At 41.6% G+C, this 22,815-nt stretch overlaps 1 protein-coding gene across 1 annotated transcript in view; it reads left to right on the forward strand.

The window, feature by feature from the left end:
- Positions 1-22,815, forward strand: part of dbh (dopamine beta-hydroxylase (dopamine beta-monooxygenase)) — a 26,510-nt gene continuing 3,695 nt past the window's right edge. Inside the window, exons 1-11 of the mRNA XM_050052857.1 lie at positions 1-830; positions 7,941-8,087; positions 10,815-11,072; positions 11,527-11,703; positions 16,328-16,430; positions 17,630-17,796; positions 17,951-18,094; positions 20,606-20,644; positions 21,093-21,152; positions 21,365-21,492; positions 21,859-22,018. Of these exons, the coding sequence (XP_049908814.1) occupies positions 462-830; positions 7,941-8,087; positions 10,815-11,072; positions 11,527-11,703; positions 16,328-16,430; positions 17,630-17,796; positions 17,951-18,094; positions 20,606-20,644; positions 21,093-21,152; positions 21,365-21,492; positions 21,859-22,018 (1,752 nt within the window). The 5' untranslated portion in view covers positions 1-461. The remainder of the gene's footprint in view (positions 831-7,940; positions 8,088-10,814; positions 11,073-11,526; positions 11,704-16,327; positions 16,431-17,629; positions 17,797-17,950; positions 18,095-20,605; positions 20,645-21,092; positions 21,153-21,364; positions 21,493-21,858; positions 22,019-22,815) is intronic.

The raw sequence follows: 22,815 nt of genomic DNA on the forward strand, positions 1-22,815 counted from the left end.
GGAGTCTCTTAAAAACCAGGGAGGGGGATGAGACAGAGAGACAGAGCAGTTGCTCAGAGGAAAGAGACAAAACCCACAAGGGCTTGGAAAACAGAGAAAACCTAAAGGCTGGAAAGTTAGTGAAACTCAAAAGAAAGTCAAACTTTTCAGGAAATGAGGGCCTGAGAGGATAGAAAACATGGGAAGTAAGGAATAAACAACCTCACCTGACCACTGCGGGGGAGATATTGAGTCCACTGTGGCCAGAAAGCAGAGCAGAGCTGACAAGGCAAACAAAACCAGTGAGTGCTGGAGTTTGAAGAGTTAGAGCTAATACAGAAGCATTGATACAGCAGCGCTGGAGAAAACTTCCTGGATTGAACTCCACATCAACTTTGACTGAGGAAGCCTGAGAGACGAAAAAGAGGTCAAAAGAAAGAAATCAGCCCTTAGAAATTTTGCTACAACATCAACACCAGGCTATGAGAATCTTCAACAGGAACCTTCGCCTTCAGGACATCACCATCATGTACTTCACCGCCCTGGCTGCTCTAATGGTCATCTTGGTGGCTTCATATCAGGGGCCCACTAATGCCGTCGACGTGTCCAGCCTTAAATCAAACCCCTCCAGCCCTCTCCCACCTCTCCCCATGCCTTTCCGTGTGCCCCTTGACCCACGTGGGGACCTCCAACTGGCCTGGAACATCAGCTACGCCAACCAGGAGGTGTACATGGAGCTGAGGGTCGCAAAGCTCAAACACGGCGTGGTCCTGGGGATGTCTGACCGCGGGGAGCTGACCAACGCTGACCTGGTGGTGCTGTGGGACTCTGGAACTAATAGCTACTTTGGGGTAAGTGTGTATCTGTTTAATGTGTCCCCCAAATTATTGAATTTAAAAGAATTTGGGGAGTTAAATCTATAAAAAGTCAGACTGACACAAGGCTTGCCGCAAGGAAGGTGTGCAGTTTCTAAAAGCAGAGGGTGTAAAATGAAATTATTTCAGCGCCTTTCTATTTCTTTCTTCCTGTTTCCTCTCTGTGTTCACTTGTCAAATTTCATAAACACACAGGGATTACATGAAAGTCCTTAAGGAATGGAGGTATCCCTCGTCTTGTCTGTGGTTCTCCGGGGCGTGAGATTGGTGTTTTTGCTCGAGGAGCAGGCGGACAGCTCACTTCACGATCAAATAGTCACAAAGGATGTTATCGGCCCCTGCTAATTGGAAATCACTCAAACTGCACTAATAGCTGGGGTTCTTCTGGGAATCATTAGCAGATATTAGCATATCAAAATTGAATCCTGCGCTGATTAAGATGTGCCAAATGCCTCATTTTCATTTTGCCACTAACAAATGCAAGGTTTTTTTCCCCAGAAATTTCTTGAACTTAACCATTTATCTTGTTATAGAAATCCCACTCACCTTCCTTTTCATTAGCATTTTGTCCATGTAAAAACAATAATGAGGAACAGAAAGCGGGGTGAATAATAATTGCAGCTGAAAATGACCTAGTATGAGTTATGATTCTTTTCCACCTACTTTATCTGTGTCATATTATCAACATAAGAACCGAGACTGTATCTACCAACATCTGATTGGTCATGCATGATGCACATTCAGACCTTGAGGAACTTGTTAGCACAGAGCCAGCTCCTGGTTTGCCAGTTATTACAAAAACTACCGTTACAGCAAATAAGGAACTAAGCTGTTAGGGTTTTTGCGTCACCATAATGACCTGATTGTTTCTGTGCACAATGACAGACAGGGTTAATTTCAGGTCATGAGTTAAATAAAGTATAGGGACAGGTTCTTAAATGCAACTTGTTCTTCTTTAATGACTGCTAAAATATTACATATCAGTTCCATGTTGCCTTCTTTTATCCCTTAAGGCATATCACTACGCAACAGAGTACACTGTGTGCAGTGTTAAAATAGTTCCTCTAATCGATGCAAAGAATAAAGGACTTTTAAAACTATTAAATGTGTTAAAATTTACACTGTTTTAATTACATTCTTGATCACAGTAAACCTCAGTGAGGGATTTTAATTGACAAAATAAATCTAGTTTTACATTAACTGTATAAGTAGAAAAAAAATGTTAATGAGCTAAAAAGATATGAAAGATAATTAAGAAAGAAATTAAGCTCCCATGTTTGGGCACAGATTTCTTCTGCTACTTTTACTTTTGTATGCCACTTTGTTTAATGTTTAACCATAATTTACAAAGCTAAGATTACTTTTCCCCATCACTTGTTTTGGATAATGACATATTTATTTCTCATCCACCTGTCACTACAATAATGGATAATGCATTTCTTTTAAAGCTGATCGCTATCAGGACTACCTAAAAACGTTCTATTTAGCCCGGGGGCGGTGCCTTATATCCTGCGGCACAGACCGTGTTGTGTGCCTGATGCGCACTCTTGCCAACTCGCATTGGGTCGTCTTGTCACTTGTTGAATAGGCTAGTAAAACTGTAACGTAAAAAGTTGTTTATCAACATAATGTTTGCCTTAACCCCAAGATTAAACCCAAAAGAGACCTCATGCTTGATTATAACTTCAAACAGAGATGATTTATTTTTTCATATTTAATTTTTTTTTAGTTTTTTGCTGCTGGCAAGGCTACAAACACGACTAGACTTCCCTGCAGATTTTAAAATGACTTTAACCTGCCTGCTGATAAATTCTCAAATTGACCATCATAAGGTTATATTGGAAAATAAGTACAACTAAATACTACTAAAATATATTGACATCTGGATGGAATAAAAGATGTCTAACAACAAAAATCTACTAAGATGGAGGGTTCCGTATTCTGATATCAATGCAGTATCTTGCGTCATGTATTAGTCAGTCTAATTTTCCAAGCTTAAGAATAAAACTAGTGCATACCATGACACTAAGACCAACTTTTCATTTTCATTAAATAGAAATAAGTCAGTATTTTGGTACTGCATTCTTGCTCGCCAAAGCATTGACTGCTACTTCCTGCAGGGCCTCGCCCATCTGGATGAAATACCAAATTATCAGGGAGTCCTATTGATATCCATGGGATAAAAATAGCCATTTTATTCAAACAGAGAAGCAGCAGCCAACTCCATTTGTAAAGTTTTATTGACTTATTCAGCAGAGATAAAACATAAAAATGAAATCTCTGCTGTGAATCTCCACTGTAATTCGATCTGAGACAAGAGGGAGCATGCAGGACTCCAGAGGCCACTCTGTCTATTGGGTGGTACATAGCTGAGTGAGGATGGTGGCACATACTTGTGTTTCATAAATCCCTGAACAGTCTGTCCCAGGTACATGTGTTGCTACGACTGTTTTCTTGTTAAATCGTTCTCCTCTCCTCTTTCGACTGGCTTCCTCCCCTCGTTCCATCTCTGTCTCTTCCTTCAGGAGGGCAAAACTACCATCAGAAGAAAGGTCACTGCTGATCTATCTCTCTGTTTCCCGCACTCTCTCTGTCTCATACACACACACACACACACACACACACACACACATTCCTCCTTACAAAGCCAGGCACATTTTAGATATGCTCTAGTTCAGAGACTCCTAAAATCCCTTTTTAAATCAATGTATTCAAATCAGGCCTGGGAGATTTGAATTTTAAGACTTTGTCTTTACATACCAGAGATATGGAGACAGAAGTTTTTCCTTTCTCTCTTTCTCTTCTTTGGTTCTTTGGTTTCATGACTTTGTGTACATTTTTAGATATGTGCTATTTTTAGTATGCCAATTAGGTAGATGGTAAAATGAGAGAAACATAGGGACAATTTCTAGTGAGTGATATGTAGTTTACTTACATGTGAACCAGACAAATCTGCAAGCTAATGTTTTATTTGCTCTGACTGATGCGTCTGGTCGCCCTCTGCTTTGGACAGCAGCAAACTGAGACGTGCCGTGCCAGTCACAACTGTTTATTTAATATGGGGCGTGTTTGAGCCAGAGATCGTAAAGAGGAGTGCCATTGAGGCATTTCTGAAAACAACCAAGATGGTTGCAGCTGATGAACTTTCTGCTGAAGCCACAGGAGCTGGCGAAGGTTTAACATACCAGCTCATAACATGTCATCTCATCTCTGCACGCTGTAGTCTGTTAATAGTTTTTTCATGGCATGATTTTTTTTCCCACACATATTGCCAAGACCTGGCCACTGGACACTGAGTCCTCAGTCACAAGTTGATAACCTGTTAACTCTTGGCAATCCAAAATAAACAGAGATGTTCCAGACTAATTTGCAACTGCAGTTTGGGGGGGGGGGGGGGGGGGGGGGGGTTAATAGTTGACAGTCTNGGGGGGGGGGGGGTGGTTAATAGTTGACAGTCTCTGGACACCTTCAGGATTTCTCTAATTTAGGCCCCTATCAGGACCTAAATCTGGACAGGACCTGCAAATTACTAGATAATATATCCAGATACAGATCATATGTTAACACCAGGTGTAAGAGGGGAACAATACTGGAGTCCCACTGGGCATGGATCCCTTCGAGAACAGCTGATGCAAGTTCCAAGATGTTTCTGAGATGCAATGTTAAGTATAACCAGTAAAACTTATGTTTTTTGGTGTATGCAGACTGATTTTAGAAAGCTGATTTCAAAGTGTCTTTTGTGAAACGTTACTGTATCCTTGAAGCAGAGCTTTTTCAGCTGAGCTGAGGTTGACAATGTCATATAAGACATAATGATGAATAATTTTAAATATCTCTGGAATGCTGTATGTGAGAACTTATTTAATTTTGCCCAGAAGCTAACTTAAACCATCGCGCTGTTCCAACGAGGACTCAGGTGCGATATTACCCCTATAACAAGCTTTGTAATACAGCCTTGAACTGCAGTGTTTTTTTGGAGACTTGAAAACACACTGAATGTTTTTTGTAATTATTTTTCAATTATTCTACAGTATGTTGAAAAAAATCGTTGTTAGTCTCCATTTCTCCTGCGTCAGCATTGGAAAACTGTATCACCAGCGTAGCTACATAGTTACTGATGCCACACCATTACCACAGCAACCCATGCAGATAAGTTGGTGCCATCTGGACACACAAATCCGATGTGATCACTTGTAACAGTGTGGACAGTCTGTTGTGAAGATCTAATCTGAGGAACAAATCTAATGTGCCTGCAGTCTGAACGCAGCCAGTATGACCAAAATGGGTATATCATGTGTTATAGTGTTATAAGACACACTTGAAAAGATGTGAAACTACCCTTTATCCAACATACAGTATTTAAGGATCCCAATTCACATTGAAGCAGACATGACAGTCCACTGGAGATGCCTCGCTACACCAAAACCAGACCTAACTGCCGTCCGTACCCTTAACCTAAAGATAACTACAGGCAAAACGCCAACTTTATACATAACACAATTTCAAGGAACTTCAGAATTTTTTTTTATATGACTCTTTCTCTGAGGCATCTGCAGTGGTGGTAGCTAGTGTCTTCTGTACACACACATGTAACACACACATAACACACTATATACTGCTTATATTTTTTTAGATTTATATATACTTATTTTGAAAATGGTTGGCCTCAGAATCTTTTGCAGTTTGTGTAGAACAGTTATATAAGAGGGACAGAGAGGGAGACAGAAATACAGAGATGTTAGGTGCTATTCTGGACAGATATGAATGTGAGAAACATAACAGAAGCGGATAGACTGAGCTGTTGCAAAGCCTCCTGGCAGAGATGTGGAGTCTTGTACACCGGGTTGGGGAAGGTTTCACAACACGAACTGCCGCAGCTTCACTGATATCTTTCTATCGGTTGTAAAATAATCCAATAACAATCCACGAAAGTTGCGTAAGTGTGCATTCATTTTAAAACTGTTTGAGACAATCAATAGTAACTACAAAAATGGATGAAACTACCCCAAACACATAATTACTACAAAGAGATACAAGATGACCAAGCTGCATTTAGTATGTAGGCTTTAGTGTGTAATTGGAAAGGTTACACGCTGGCATTCACACTTGGGTCAAATGACTCTGCAGGAGTCACGGGTATTTATCTAGTCAGGCTCTGATTGGCATTGATGAAAATATGGCACAAAGGCAAACAAGCTGATTTTAGCCCCTTTATCGACAAGATGTAATCATAGGCTGCCACACTGTACTACCTGTCTCCACTTAAGCAGCACTCAAGCATTGTTCCTAATTGTTCTGCACAGAGATAGAACGAGGGAGTGAATAAGTGAGAGATATAAAGAGAAGTAACCACTGTAACATTGTTACTGGCCTCTTTCTGCTGTTCACCAACCTGTTTTCTGGCCTGTCCGTGACACTAATAACTGGCAATGGGAAAGGAGTGTATAGCGAATTCTTAGCAGGATTTCTGTGTTTAAAAAACCTGCGTCACTAATTTTAGTGATAAAAGGGTGTAGGAGCGAGGGTTGGGCCTTTCACATATCTTTGCCCAGGTTCATTGTCTCATAGTCAGCCCATGGCAAATATGGAACCTGATGGAATAATGTAACATTTTGGATTTTGATACATTTCCTATTTTATTTTGAAGTACTAACCTCTTGTGTCACTGCAAATCTTGGGATCTGACATTCGTGTGGATGCCACCTGACACGCTCCACCCACCTAAACACCAGTGCAGACCAGGCACCCCCCAACATGCCAGTGGCATTCCCCAGTAGCTGTGACCCCCCCCCAGCAGGACAATGCACCATGCCACACCACTAAAACTGCTCAGGAGTGGCCAGAGGAACATGACAGAGACCTCAAGGTGTCAACCTGGCCTCCAAATTCCCCAAATCCCAGTCAAACATCAAACATGTGTGGGACGTGCTGTTACCCCACCTCACAACCCAAAGGACTCAAAAGATCTGAAGCTAACACCCTAGTGCCAGATACCAAAGGACACCCTCTACAGGTTCTGTGTCCATGCCTTGACAGGTCAGAGCCAAGTCCGGTCCAAGAAGCACCCACTGTAGGACAGGGGTACCTCTGGGGTACCAGCACGTCCCTCAAACGTTCAATCAGGTTGGGATCTGGGGTATTTGGAGGCCAGGTTGATGCCCTGAGCTTTAGTCCCGTTCCTCAGGTCATTCCTGAGCAGTTTTTGTGGTGTGACATTGTGCATTGTCCTGCTGGGGGGGCACTGCCATTGACAAGTGCCATTGCCATAACAGGGTGTACTTGGTCTGCAGCGGTGTTCAGGTGGGTGGAGACCCAAGGTTTCCCAATGGAATATTGCACTGTAACAAGATGATCAATGTTATTCATTTCACCCGCCAGTGGTTTTAATGTTTTGGCAGATCGGTGTACCCCCACTCCTAAATTAAAAACAAAAATGAAAATGTGGGGATGACGAGGCTTTTGCTTATGCCCAAAGACACAACTGTTTTAAGAAAATACTGTATCTGGAGAATCACGCAGGGCTGCAGGTCCCACTGGCACGTGTGTCACTTTATTTGTGCAGTCTGACAGGAGGAATAATAGGAAACGTCAATACCGCCTGGAAATATTTACAGCAGCAGCAGCAAAAAAAGCAATCGCTCACAAATGGTTACAGGCCGATAAACCTACAGTTGATAACTGGCTTGAAATCATCAAAGAGATCCATGAGACGGAAAGAGTGACTTCTTTGTGAGACTGAGAAATGATTTGGGTTTTGCAAGAAAATAGATAACATATTTGTTGGAGTAAGGAAGGTGCTCTGCTCATCCTCACTGCTTAAAATGACATATACCTTCCTTAAACTGTACTGGGAAAATTATATGCAAATTATGAGGTGCTGCATAAAGACCCCCCGCCTTTATCCCATAATATAAGATGTCTGTAATCTGGTTATGATGAATGTCATAATGTCTGGCAGTGATGTTTTGTATTATTGTTTTTGCCAACCAAAAAAAAGACCTAATATGTCAAAAGAAAGAACCCTCAGATAAGAAGGTTATCCATTCCCTAATCTACATGAAAACATGTGTGTGTCCTCTCCCTCAGGATGCATGGAGCGACAGCGAGGGTCACGTTTCACTGGACAGCCAACAAGATTACGAGCTGATAGAAGCCAAACACAAACCTGACGGATTCTACCTGCTCTTCAAAAGACCGTTCAGCACCTGTGATCCCAGAGACTACCTCATAGAGGTGTGTAACATCTTTCTTTCAACAGTGTGTGCGTGTATGTGGCAGGGAAGCAGTTTGCAATAAAAATGTTCACCAATAATGGATGGAAATTATTCCGACTCCTCAAGGAGGCTTTGCACCTATAGTAGACCTATACATAGCAGTGACTCACTCTGCTATCTTAATGTCACGCTCGTTCATCTTTCATGAGCTGTTTAAACTGCCAGAGCAAACACAGCATTGTATTACAGAGGAATCCTGTATATTTAGCTCTGTATAATATATTTTTTTAAACCTTACTGCCCCCCCATATCACTACAGTCTCCCATCATTCTCCTGTTAAACACTTTGAGCTGCACTTTGAAAAGAGCTATATAAATGTTTGACTAATTTAACAGGAAGGTTTTCTCCTCATTACTTATGTCAGCCCTCCATTCTACCCGAGTGCACGTAAAGGGCGAGCAGACTTGTTGCTCTATATGTCACGCATAGCCTCAAGCCAAAATAATGTCTGTCAATCCTGTGCTGACTTAAATTGACAGTTAACAGGTGGCAAGAAGATAACATGTGAGGAAGGCGGGAAAGATGGCGCTCGAGTGCACACATGTGTAACCTAACAGTGTGTTTGCACTGTACGTGTTAGTCGATGAATGTGTAGGGTACATGTGTGTAGGGGGCGGATTTGCATCACTGTCTTTGATGAATATTAAGAAGAAGCAATGACACAGATGATCGCAGAGAGCTCATGGTTTCATGTAAGGATGGGAATCAAGAACTGGTTCCAGTTGAGAGCTGGTTCCAAATGTCCGGTCCATTGAATCGTATGCCTCCGAGCTTATTACTTCCTTTTATTGAGCTAGCAGTTTCGTGTTGCAAAACAATGACATCAAGGTCACACATCTATACGCTGCTGGAAACTTGCAACAAGATGGAGTGATAGCAGAGAGGAAGAAACGGCTCAAAGCGTGGCTTCATTTCACGGAGAAAGACGACAGCAGTGCTGCTTGTACTGTCTGTAAAATGATAATTTCAAGTGAGGGTGGAAACATCAGCAGTAGATATCTTTCTGCACAACATGAGCCTAAATTCCAGGAAAGCAGCATATTTGCAGTGGTGAATGAAGAACCTGAAAGCCACACTTGAGTAAAGTAAAGATGTCTTACCAGAAAGTGGCTTTGGTAGAATGTAAAGTCACCTATTAGAATATTACTGAGTAAAAGTCTTAAAGTATCTGATGTATCAAAAGTAATTTTGTAATATCAAGTGTAATTAAGTGTTAACAGTATGAAGTCCAAGTAAATTCTGTCAATAAAACAGCAAGCAGTCAGAATTTTACGCCAACTTCCCCTGACCCCTGCACCCCAACCCTCTAACCCCAGACACAGAGAGACCATATTTCCAGAGCTGCAAATATTAGTAGTTCAGCAGATATTGACTAATAATTATAATTGTCATTGTAATGATTATCACCATCACTACTATTGACTGCAGCCCTACAAGGCGATGTACATGGACTTAGGACAAGCACAAACCAAAAACATGCAGAAAAAGAGAGAAAATAAATTTAAAAAAATGCAATGTTAATAATAAACAAAATATAATAATAATAAAAACAACACTTCCCTTGTTTCTATTTCATTCATTCCAGCCCCACCTGTTTGCCAGCCAGGAATCCAATGAATGAACGCCAACTTAAAAATGGAGCCCACGTTACACTTGAAGAAAAACAAGATCCTTTTTGCAACTTAAAGGATTTAAAGAACAAAATCCAGTTTTTACTGTCCTTCAATTCCTGCATCCATCCCTCTGTCCCTCCGTCCCTCTGTTCCTTCCTTCCTTTCTTCCTTCTCTCCTTCCCTAGTTTGTAGTTAGTAACTTTATTTAGGAAATGTAGTGGTGTAAAAGTGAAAGCTGACAGAAATATAAAAACCCAAGTAAAGTACAGATACTCTAAAAAAAATAAGTATTATAACAAAGTATTATTACTTTGTTACTTTGCACCACTGTGTATCTGACACTACGCATGAGTGCCACTGCCTCCGAAACAAGCAGCACGTCCTTTACGAACTATATGCATGCATATAGGTACAGTATGTGTTTAAGTGTACTGTATATGTTGGTGTAGGGGTAAATATCCTATTTTAAAATAGCATTAGCACCATGCAGACAGGCTCAGCAGATTTTTTCTTTGACTGAGAAAACCTAAATAAAAGCTGTACAAATATTCTCTCATTACATGTATTTTAGATGATGACAGGCAGACTGCTGCACAGCCACCTCATCTCACACATCATCTCACGCTTGCTACACATGGAGGGAAAATGAATGAGGAAAGGGTGTAGGCCACTTTTTCCCACAGGGAATCAAAAGGGGAATCAATAAAGAATCAGACCAATAAGCAGAGTCGATAATGACACTAGTATCAATAAAATCTTATCCATTCCTATCCCTAGCTTCAGGTGTGGATATAAAATCCTCATATAGCAGAAATGATCAGCACAATTTCCACTGAAACATTCATTACAGTTACAATGGTTTCCATGGTGCTGCATCAGACCTCTAAGTTGCAGACATAAAACCAATGGTCATCACCATGACAACATAATGAAAAGTTCTCTGTTTGCCTTTGCAGCCATTTCAGCCAAATGATAATCATGAGAGACTACTAATTTGAAAAACACATCCCTGTGTTTATGCTCTGCTATCAAACAGGCTTTCTCCTCTGATTTTTTGTGTGTGTTTGGTCAGGAGGGAACAGTGCACGTCATCTACGGACTTTTGGATGAGCCACTTGCCTCGCTGGAGCAGCTCAACTTGTCCCGGATCCACACGGGGATACAGAGAGTGCTGATGCTGCGCCCCGACACGCCGTCCCCCACCCTGCCTCCAGATGTGCAGACGCTGGATGTCGTGGCACCAAATGTTGTCATACCAAATCAAGAGACCACCTACTGGTGCTTCATACGGGAGCTGCCTGAAAACATGCCCAAGAACCACATTGTTATGGTATAAATGCCTCCGAAAATAGAAACACTGAACATGGATTTTTACGCACAGTGGAGTGGGTGTTTTAGATGGAGATCGTGCACAGGCAGCTGTTATTATTGCTCCTTGTTTACCAGCTGGGCCTTACAAAACAAGAGAGGCATTGTTATGGCTAGAGAGCAGAGAGAAAACATCACCTCACATCCTTTATATTTTCTCTCAGAAATAGATGTGGTATATATAATTTGATGAAATGTGAACAGATCTGACCTAAAAAACATGGAGTATTATAAGACATGGAGGTTACAGCACATTATGTTGCATATAATTCATTTCAGCGATGTTTCTATTGACATACCTGTCTGAGGTAGTGGCATTGCCAAAGCTTTTAGCAGTAAAAACACATAAAACAACAGGATTCTCACTTTTTTCCCACTTGCTTCTTTTTCTCCACCTCTCTCTCTGTTCCTGTCAGTATGAGTCAGTGGTAACTCCAGGTAACGAGGCCATCGTGCATCACATAGAAGTGTTTGAATGTTCTCCGGAAATCCGCCACGTTCCAGAGTACAGCGGCTCCTGTGATGACAAGATGAAGCCGGGCAAGCTCAACTTCTGCCGCCATGTGCTCGCTGCATGGGCTATGGGTGCTGAGGTACGATGGGAAACAGACACCCACGCGCATCCTCTTACTTCTGTCCTTATGGGGGACCTTCCAGTGACTATATTTACTCATTTTTCCTTATCAAAACTAAAAGAAAACACTGCTGCAAACTTATATAATGTACATAATATAACTTTTATGATGCAAATCCAAGTCCTGACCCTGAAACTGCCACTTGAAGATGTAACGATCAACCCACACAAACCCCATCAGATGAAGCGGAATAAACATATACATTGACGAGTTTTTAATAAGCATAACAGGTGTCTAATTGAAAGAGGGTTGGAATAATAGCCTAATTTTGGCCCTGTCCTCGTACCTATTATGAGAGATAAACAAAAACTCCTACGGGAGTAATATCCAAGCCTAGAAGTGCGAGCAGAAAACCTTGTAAAGTTGATCCCACACGCAGCACAAGTCTATTAAGAGCTCGGAGACAGTCTGTATGTGGGAAGCACAGTCACACGCAAGTATTCACAAACTCCATTACATGGACACTCAACACAAACACGAATGAAAAACATATTTATGTAAACTGGAAGCTTAGAAAGAGGTACAAAGCAGAAGAGGTTACATCATGGCTGATATTCTCAGTCAACCGACTGATCTGCCATTGGCTGTAGCTACCACTGAGGACAAGAGGTTATGTGATGTTTCTCTGGGAATCATATAGTCAGTACTTTACAGCCTCGTTTCTGTATTTCTGGACTCAGTAATGTATATTTGAAGTTGAGCTACTTAATATTTTTTATATTAACAACAGATGAAATACTTAACATTTCCTTATCCAACGGTTTGATTTATATCTAACAAAGTTGTGCCCCAAGAATGGCATTGTCATGTTAAGTAATTAATGTTAAGTTACATTGGTTAATTTTAGGCAAGTAAAGTTATGTAGGTTAGGTTTAGGCAAGTAAAGTTATGTAAGCTTGGTTTAGGAAAATAAAAATAGTTGGGTGTCCTTATACTTTTACATACTTAATGTAAAGTTACGTATAGGGAAGCACGATAATATCAGCACGTCATCCGTATCGGCCGATATCCAATATTGTGCATCCCTAGTTAGGTTCTTCATGTAGAGTTACGTAGGTTAGGTTTGGAAAAGTTAAGTTATGTAGGCTTGGTTTAGAAAAAGAAATATAGTTGGGCATCTTCACATTATATACTTCATGTAAAGTTATGTACTTAACTTAAATTTATGTAGGTTAGGTTTAGGAAAGTAAAGTTATGTGGGTTAGATATAGGGAAAGAAACATAGTAAAATAACTCAAATTTCACTTGGTTTCACATGGGACACAAACACCACTCTCCTGGGGTAAAGTCCTGTGTTTGTTTGACACATCCACCACCTCAACTGACTCCTTATGTCAACTTTTGCTCTTCATACTACCTCCTTCTTTACACCCGTCAGCGCATTGGTCACGTGATTGCGGTCATTTTGATTACTTAGGTTATAAACAAATTACTGGTTCATGATAACAGGGGTTATGTACAAATTCTGATGTATTACTTTTTGTAGGTATAGGTTCAAACAGTGCATGCATACAGCCTGAATGACTACATGTAATGGGTTATTCATAGAGCCAGAACCCATTGAGCATTATTACCTGACTCAGATGTTTCCCTGAGTCCTACAAAGTGCTTCTTTTAAGCTTATTTTAGACTTTCCAGCATACAAATTCTGCTCATTTTGCAGCTAAAGTGACACCAATTTTTATCTGGAGTTGGTGAATCACAAACTAAACTTTAAAAAAGAATGAAAAGTGGTCTTGCAGTCATCAGGTGACCAGAAACACTACTCCAGCTCCACAAGTACTGTAAACAACTGTCTGCTAACATTGTTAAAAGTGATACGTCAATGTTGAGTTACAGCTTGTTCTGCTGCCCCCAAGTGGCCAAAACAATAGCTGTACCCTGAATCGCATACTTTTTCTTTTTACTATTAGTACATACTGCAGTTGCCCTTAAAAAGTACATTCTGTAGCATGAGGTATGCTCAAAACTGGGACCTACTACTTTGTCATAACATTGGGCATTGAACATTGAATCTCCTGCTCATAAGCTCAACACAATCTGTAGTGTGAAATTTGAAGTAAAAAGAAAAAGCATGTGATCTGGAACGCAGCAGATCTTAACATTATCAACTAAGGTTAGCTTGGAGATACCAAAACATGGCATTCACAAGCTCGTAGTTTTAAAAGTACTTGTAGCTTTTGAGTGATAACTGTATGCTGTACACTGTAAATTGTTTTCAGTTGATTGACTGATTGATTATAGTCATTTTGGCTTCTGTCAGCTGCCAATGACCTAACATCTTTCTGCGGCTCAGACAATGTGATGTATCCTGCATTGTGTAGAGGATTGTGGGTCACAATAGCCAGAAAAGCAGGCTAGCTTGAATATTGCAAAGTTCAACCAGATGCAATAGAATATCCTGGTGTTTTTGGCATACTGCATTTGACATATTATATATTAAGACATACTAAATCTCCTTCCTGGAATGAGAATTTCTAAGATCCTTGCTTCGACCCTGAGAGTCAGCTAGCCAACAAATCAGCCAGCCAAAAGGTGGCAAAGAAACCTGACTGACCAGTCCTTTAATCGAATTCTTCTCTCAACTCATTAAAGTCACTGCAACTACCGGAGTTCTCTTCTCCTCCGTTTCTTTTGGGGAAACAAACACATTTCAGTTCTTTTCTGAGGCCGAGCTCCTGACTGAAATAGTGCAGGAGAAACACACCTGTTTCCTCAGCCATCTTCCCAGTCAGTCATCTATCAGACATTAAATCACCCCACTTACATACCACAGCTACCAACCAGCCGGCTGACCGAGCAAGCAAGCAAGCAGCCTGCTGGTCACATAAAGCAAAGAGGACAGGGAACGGTGAGCCTGTCACCATATTTCTCTGCTCCGCTCCCCACTGTATCACAGCCAGCCTGGCCCCTCTCTGATTGGATTATCTGCCAGCCAAACAAAAGCAAGCAGGATGCCTTCTGTGAGCTGTGAGCTGTGAAGACAAGATTAGGTGGGAAATATTCAGGCCTCTTTCATCACCTCTTAATAGTGTTGTTTCATTCTCCCCGGCACCGCATCAGAAGGGAAACGTGGCCGCACGAAAACACAAAACAACAGAGAAACGGGAAAAAAGAAAGGGTGAAGTTTGACGAAGAGAGAAACAATAATGTACGACACTGTCAAAATGCGAGGAGAAAGGACAGCACAGCACAAAGACAGATGCGTGTGGAGTGGAGAGAGCAAGTCTCTGAGGGTTTTACTGTTACGACATTAAAGCAGGATTTAATAAAACAATTCTTTCTTCCATTACAAACTGAATGTATCAGCAGAAGTGGCTTAAGGTGAAGACACCGAGGTAGAATTGAGATTAAATCAAGATTCCTTGATACAAGCGTGGAGGTTTGACGCCCATGGGGCCAGCAGTGACTCAAAAATTAATTTCTACCACGATAAGCAGAACAGTTCAGAATCCAAGGAGTGGAAGAAGAAAAAAAAACCTCACAAGTTCAACCGGCATCTCGGAGGACACATCCATATGAGAATACAACCGTTTCTCTGTGTAGAAATAATCAATAAACATTGTTCGAGCCAGCTCATAGATCCTCCAAAAAGGCCTCAAAGACATTTGAAGATTCTCAACAAGGAACATAGTTGATGCAGACTGATTTTAATCTGTGTTAATGATCTGTTTTTTGTATCATAATCAGTTTTAAATCCCTTTTTTTGCCATACAATCTGTTCCCGTTACAATTTTAGATTCTGTGGGTGGTTGGGAGCTTGTAAGTAGGCATGGCTTTATTTTTAGTAGCCATCATCAAACATTGCAGAGAACCACTCCAGTATAGCTCAGGAGGCAATCTATTATCTCTGCAGTGTGGGCAAGAAGATGAATAAGACTGATGTAATTGTGATTTCTTAGATATACCATGTTGACATCTGAAACAGGACTGGTTTGAGGCGGATTGAGGAAGCCTGTCTTTGAGTTTTAGACATCCTACATTGGGTCACATAAATCAGTCTCGTCTGGACGTTTGAGAAACACCTGTCAAAGCTCCTGAGAGGCTGGATATATGTCTTTCAACACCTAATTTGCACATCTGCACAGCAGTATAATACATGTTGGTGACTTCTTTTTGTCATCCTCTAACAATGCCTGCCTTGAGCAAGGATGTTAGAAGTTATTTTTCAGCTCCGTCCTCAGAATTTGAGACATTTAAATGTGTTTTTCCCAACGGGGACCTAAGCGCATTAAAGTCCCAGCGTGTGATAATAGTTTGGTTCCTTTCACTAAAACACTGTCACCCTCCACCAGTGGCTTTGTTTAGAGAAACCTTCCTCACTCTTAAATGTATTACTTTGTGCGTGTAGTACAGAATGCGACAACAAATCACAAGTTACTGGGTGATATTTGGAGAATACAGGGATAAAATGCACCTACATTCTGACTTTTGCACAGACGGAACAAAAATCTTTTTACTCAACAGCTTTGTATCATCTGTATGCTACGTGAAGAAGAGTTTTTGCTTTGACTTCAAAGCAGCTGTGCATAAATGAGAGGAATAATGCATTGTGTATGTGTGTGTGTGTGTTTGCTTGCAGGCTTTTTACTATCCTCCTGATGCAGGGCTGTCTATGGGCGGACCTGGTTCCTCAAGATTCCTTCGTCTAGAGGTCCACTACCACAACCCTCTCCTTATATCAGGTAATGGCCTTAGCCACCGTGACGTCACCAATTGGCTTATGGAATCCATTTTGAAGCCTTGTATTTGGCATTTTGGCCGTCGCCATCTTGGATTTTTGGAGCCAAAAGTGACCCGGGTGACCATACTTGGATGAGAGGGTGGAGCTGAGGAGGAGTGAGGGGTGGATTTGACACATAGGGCCCGTCACTCAAACTAGCTACACCGTTAATCATGCATAACTTTAAGCCTAAAAAGTGTACACTCATCTTGAACAGTAAATTAGCCATAGAGACGAAAACCTTTTTTTGTACCAGGCTGTAAACATGTTTATTTCTACCGTAAAGTTTTGGCATTCTAACATGAGAGTCTATGGGGATAAACTAGCTTTTGGAGACAGCCTCAAGTGGCCATTTGTGGAACTGCAGTTTTTGGCACATAGGCATTAGCTTCATTTTTCAACCCCGCAGATTGCTGCTTGGTAAACACCCACACAGACTTGAATCCAAGCACATACCGGTATACATTTCTTTTCAACACTGGGGGTACACATGAAACACTGGGTTTGGGGTCCACCCCCAGGAATTCTTTGAGCGCCAAACACTTAATTTCCTGCATTCTGGGGATTGTTTTTGCACCAATTTATAGCAGAAATGTCTATAAATTAATCAAATTAAAGGTCTTCTGCAACTTCCACATTTTTATTGGAGAGTACAAATGCATATGTTGTAAAAACTGAGGGTTACATGCTCCCTGCATTCCTCCCAAAAACTACACCTGTGCACACACACAGAGCAGGATTCGGTGTATGTCTCCTGATGAGTGCTTGGCTTATCTTCAACAGAGCGATTCATTTATAATGTTCCAGATATACCTCTTGATCTCACTTGTTTGAGTTGCCACAGACTTTGCCTTCCTTATCCTGATAAGACCTCACAATATATATCCTACATAACTACGATTTTGTGCATCATCTTATCTCTTAATTCAAATTTTCCTGCAGTTCAGAGATACAGAAAAGCCTTTGCATCAACTTGACACTAATAATTGAGCCAGAAAAACAGCATCACTGGTGTGATCTTGATTTGAATTTTTTGAATGTATTCAGCATTTTATGCCTTTGGTGAAAGTGCTAAATCATTCTGCTTGGTGTTTAACATGATCTACTGGTAAACTGACTGAACATTACATATCTTAATATTTCATGATGTTCCTCATGCAGGCCGTCGTGACTCATCAGGGATACGGTTGCATTACACCCCTAGTCTGAGGCGGTACGATGCAGGGATCATAGAGCTGGGCCTCGTTTATACTCCTATCATGGCTATCCCACCCAAACAGCACACCTTCTACCTCAGCGGATATTGCACCTCCAAGTGTACCCAGACTGTATGTATAGAACCAAAAACATCATTTACTGCACTATTTATGGTTCAAATATACAAATACAAAGAATGAGCCACATATTTCTTCAAGTTTTAGTCCTGAAAACACAAAAATCTTGGTTGGAGCTTGTCCTTAAAAAGTCTGTTTCTCTGTCTAGGCTTTGCCTCCAGGAGGAATCTTTATATTTGCGTCCCAGCTGCACACCCACCTGGCAGGCCGCGGGGTGAGAACAGTTTTGGTGAGGGGAGGCAAAGAGCTGGAGGTGGTACAAGAGGACCAGCACTTCAGTACACACTACCAGGTGAGCAACGGCAGGGCTCAGTCAACCCAGAGGACCTCAGTACAGAGAACCACCTTTGTGCATTGTATCTTATATTGAATTCTATTGGATAAAAGTGGGTTTTACTTCATATTACACTGAGCTGTGTGCCGCTGGGACAAAGATTACCCTTGACAAAATAACAGAGAAATGAAGACTGAAGCTTACTGTTGCTACTGACTTTTACTCATCTTTTCAAATAACAAGCTGCCATCTCATTACAATAAAGGCCAAAGAAGTGGTGCTGAAAAGCCTGAATATTAAATTGTTATTTCTCTTGTCACCAACAAATCCCATGAAAAGACCAAAACCAGCCCATCAGCTGATATTGAGGACATAAATCTTTGAAAACAGCCCACAAAAGTATAATTTCATTCTTTAAAAAGGGCTCAGTAATTCCCTGAAACAGCAGGGCACTGTCGCTTTTATGCAAACGCTTCTCAGACTAGGGTAAACAGAGCATTTGTTGGGGACTATTTTCAGCGGTGGATTAATACACATGTGGTGCCCTGGTGGCTATTTCAAAACAAATGACTGTGCCCATGTTTACTGTAATGAAAGAACATATGAACCAGTGCACAAGTGTGTCTCAAATAGTTTTTGGACAACCATATATGGCACATGAGAATCTTGGGCTTTGGCAACACAGACATCACTACATCAATTTGTGCTTTTAATAAAAAAGCACAAATTGTGCACAAACTGTGCAGTATAACCCAAGTCCCACTTATCCAGAACTCAGTATCTCAGTATTCAAACACATGCATTTATGCTAATAACGTGCAATTTAGCCAAGGAGTAGCATGCCTGAGCTTTTATCTACACTCTTGTGCAAATTGCAATCCTGCTGGTATTCTAAAGAAAATTATAATCTGTCACATCTGTCACAGTTATAACAGTCACGACATGAATCCAGACAACATAAAGTATAGCACTCTGTAATCTTCATCCACAAGACAGCAGTATAAAATAAGTTCCTGACCATCAACTCGACATCAGAGCTGACAAACAACATTGTTGAGAGACAACATCTGTTGTGTTTTTTTAATGCACAATATCCCGGGGCAGGTACACACACACACACACACACACACACACACGCACGCACACACACACACACACACACACACACACACACACACACACACACACACACACACACACACACACACACAGGGCAGAGAAGGACATCTGCTAGGCTGCCTGATACAATCTCCAGCTGCCGTTGATGTCAGACTAATTTAAGTGTACCTGTGTGGCGGTGCTGTTTCAAACCCTGCAGCCTCATTACAGGCATATGAAGACTTTATCAAACCATTCTCAGCAAAGCTAATAGACCTTTTCAAACGCACACAACACAACTAATAACTGTGAAAGCTGCCTCAAAGGAAATCATCATAAGCAACCAGTGTTTTATCTTGCTGTGTTTGAAATAAATCTGCTGTACATAAGGTGTCTGACTGTGCCCAAATGTAAGATGATGGAGAGGGAAATGCATTGTAGAAATCTGTCTCGTGGAAACTAAGAATTCTATTCTGACTTTTGAAAAACTTTATACAACGAACTTTTCTATTCAATCCACTTAAATCATCATCAGAGGACCCGAACTGCACCCACAAATAGTATCACTGCACAGAAGGAAGTGTGCATCTACTCATGGACGAGAGGCTCGTGCTTGTAACAGCGCAAGATGTAAACATTAATGGCGTTCTAACATTAGCTCAGTGGTGCTAGGTGAGCTAGCAGTAGATGCACGCCTCTTTTTGGAGGACGACCTGCTGAAGTTCAAACTGAGCATCAGAATGGGGAAGAAAGGTCCTGCTGAAGTTCAAACTGAGCATCAGAATGGGGAAGAAAGGTGATTTAAGTGACTTTGAACGTGCCGTGGTTGTTGGTGCCAGACAGGCTGGTCTGAGTATTTCAGAAACTGCTGATCTACTGGGATTTTCACACACAACCATCTCTAGAGTTTACAGAGGATGGTCCCAAAGAGAGGAAATATCCAGTGAGCAGCAGTTCTCTGGGTGAAAATGCCTTGTTGATGCCAGAGGTCAGAGGAGAATGGCCAGACTGGTTCAAGATGACAGAAAGGCAACAGTAACTCAAATANTGTCCATCCCTTTATGACCACAGTGTACCCATCTTCTGATGGCTACTTCCAGCAGGATAACGCACCATGTCACAAAGCTCAGATCATCTCAAACTGGTTTCTGAACATGACAGTGAGTTCACTGTACTCCAATGGCCTCCACAGTCACCAGATCTCAACCCAATAGAGCATCTTTGGGATGTGGTGGAACGGGAGATTCGGGAGAATGTTTCCAGCACCTTATTGAATCTATGCCATGAAGAATTGGGGCAGTTCTGACGGCAAAAGGGTGTACCAAGGTGTACCAAGCAAGGTGTACCTAATAAAGTGGCTGCTATATTTTTGATTTTGTGGTGAACTGCCCCTTTAATGTGCTGTGTTTGTTTTTGTCTTCTCTCTCACAGACAATCCGAGTTCTAAGGAAAATGGCAAATGTTCTACCCGTAAGTATAAAGCCGATAACTACCGCCTGTGTTTGACAAAAGCAGTGACTATTATTATGTTTTACTTTTCCACTGAGCAGTTTTCACATTCAGACAAGAATGGGAATTTTACTATTCTGCAAGCTCAGCCAGCCTCCTCTGAATGGTAGTGTCCCAGATGTATTTTTTCCTCCGCTTTGCATTTAAAGTATTGAATTAGAATACCTCGCTGCTGCATAAGGTGCTTAAATGGAGTGGAAATAAGGGACAGGCTGTAAAATCTGTGCTGTCATAGGAAGTTCTCGGGAGACAGACAAGACAAAACCGCAGCAGCTGAGCTCCACAAAGCGAGAAACTGGCCACTGGCTCCCTTTAATAACTAATTTTCTGTCAGTAACCTTAAATTATCTTCGGAGCGCTTTGTTAAACATAAAACATGGTGAACTGCTGTGTGTGCTTGATCCTGCAGGGTGACGTCCTCATAACGAAGTGTACTTTTAACACAGAAGACAGGAGCAAGCCTACAGTGGTGAGCAGCACACTGATATACACGACTATTTTATGTCGCTGAAGTTCACCTTGAGCACTGTCGACAGCAACTGAATAATTTTGCCTTCTCTAATCTGTCTCCTCCCTCCTTCACTGTTGTAATCCTTCCATCTTTCCCCTCACTAATACCTACGTCTGCTCTTTATATCTACATCCTCCTCCATCTCCATCCAAACCTCTTTGTCTCCTCAGGGAGGTTTTGGCATCATGGAGGAAATGTGTGTTAACTACGTTCACTACTACCCCCGAACCAAGCTGGAGCTCTGCAAGAGCCACGTTGACCCGGGATACCTGCAGAAATACTTTAACTTCATTAACAGGTAGCACACGCAGGGACCATCTCTCTCTGCCTGAAATCATTTGCTTGTTCCCCTTGTCCTTTATTTTTTCCTTTTCCTTTGTGCATCTTCCTCTCCATCTTCTGTGACTAAGCAATTTTTGACTCTCGCATTCCACCCCTTCCCCCTCTGTCCTCCACTCCCGGGAACCAGAGTTGTGTGATTACTTCTTTTAATCTCAAAAACCAGACGCTTTGTCCTTTAAAGTGAAACTGTGTTCTCCCAACGCCAGTTATAGCTGCCTTTTTTTTTCCAATCTCTTCCTCGTTTCTCAATCTCACTCTGCCTCCCTCTTTTATCGACTTTCCTTCAACCTCCCGCTCCCCCGCCCTCCTGCCCTCCCTCCAGGTTCCACGGAAATGACCAGTGTGTGTGTGGTGAGGTCGGTGTGACGGAGCAGTATTCTCAACTACAGTGGGACGCATTTACGGGAGAGGTGCTGGACTCGCTCTATAATACAGCCCCCATCTCCATGCACTGTAACCAGTCGACTGCACGCCTCTTTCCTGTAAGTCCCCGGTCACACACACACACAAACACACACTACCACTGACTGCCAAGCCACCAATTAAACCAGTTCAAAGGCAGACATCAGTTGGACAGAACAGTCGGATCAGCTAAACGGACAGCTTGTTAACTTGTTATATGAACACACTCACACATATACACACACAGGATGTTTGGATCAGAGCGCATAAATCAGTCACAGTTCAAAAATGTGAACAGACCTTGATCAAGGTTTTTTTTAGTCAGAAAAAAGCTTCCTCCTTCATGTGCACCATCAGTTGTGCAAAAGCAAACCAGGACAAATGCAGAGAAACAGATTCCAGTGTCTGGGTGAAAACATCAGGAGTAGAACTTCAAAGGGTTCTAGGTATCATAAAGTAAGCAGATCTATCAATAGACACCAGCACGTACTGAAAAACCTAGGATGAGGTTTATGATAGGAAACATACCGCTCGATTTCTCACACAGATGCTGTCAAGAGCATTGATTTTCATTCATTTATTTTATTAACTTCAACTGGTAGAAAGACTTTGGCTGCAACAGCTTCCAAGATACTTTGGGTGAAGCCGTCATTGGTGAGGAAATCTGAAAGTAATTCAACAGCCAAGCTTAAAGTCAGGTTCTCACAGTGGTAGTCTTTGTAGTGTCGATACTCAGCAAGGGATGATGAGCGATGCACCAACTGTAGGCAGGAGCTCTTGCAAAAAAAGTGGAGTTGTATTAAGAAAAAGGCTACGAGGCAAAACATTGTGAGGTTCAACAAAGAGAACTTCAACTGAAATCAACAACTGAGAGCCA

The sequence above is a fragment of the Epinephelus moara genome, chromosome 9 (assembly GCF_006386435.1).
Source record: "Epinephelus moara isolate mb chromosome 9, YSFRI_EMoa_1.0, whole genome shotgun sequence".
Taxonomy (NCBI): Eukaryota; Metazoa; Chordata; class Actinopteri; order Perciformes; family Serranidae; genus Epinephelus; species Epinephelus moara.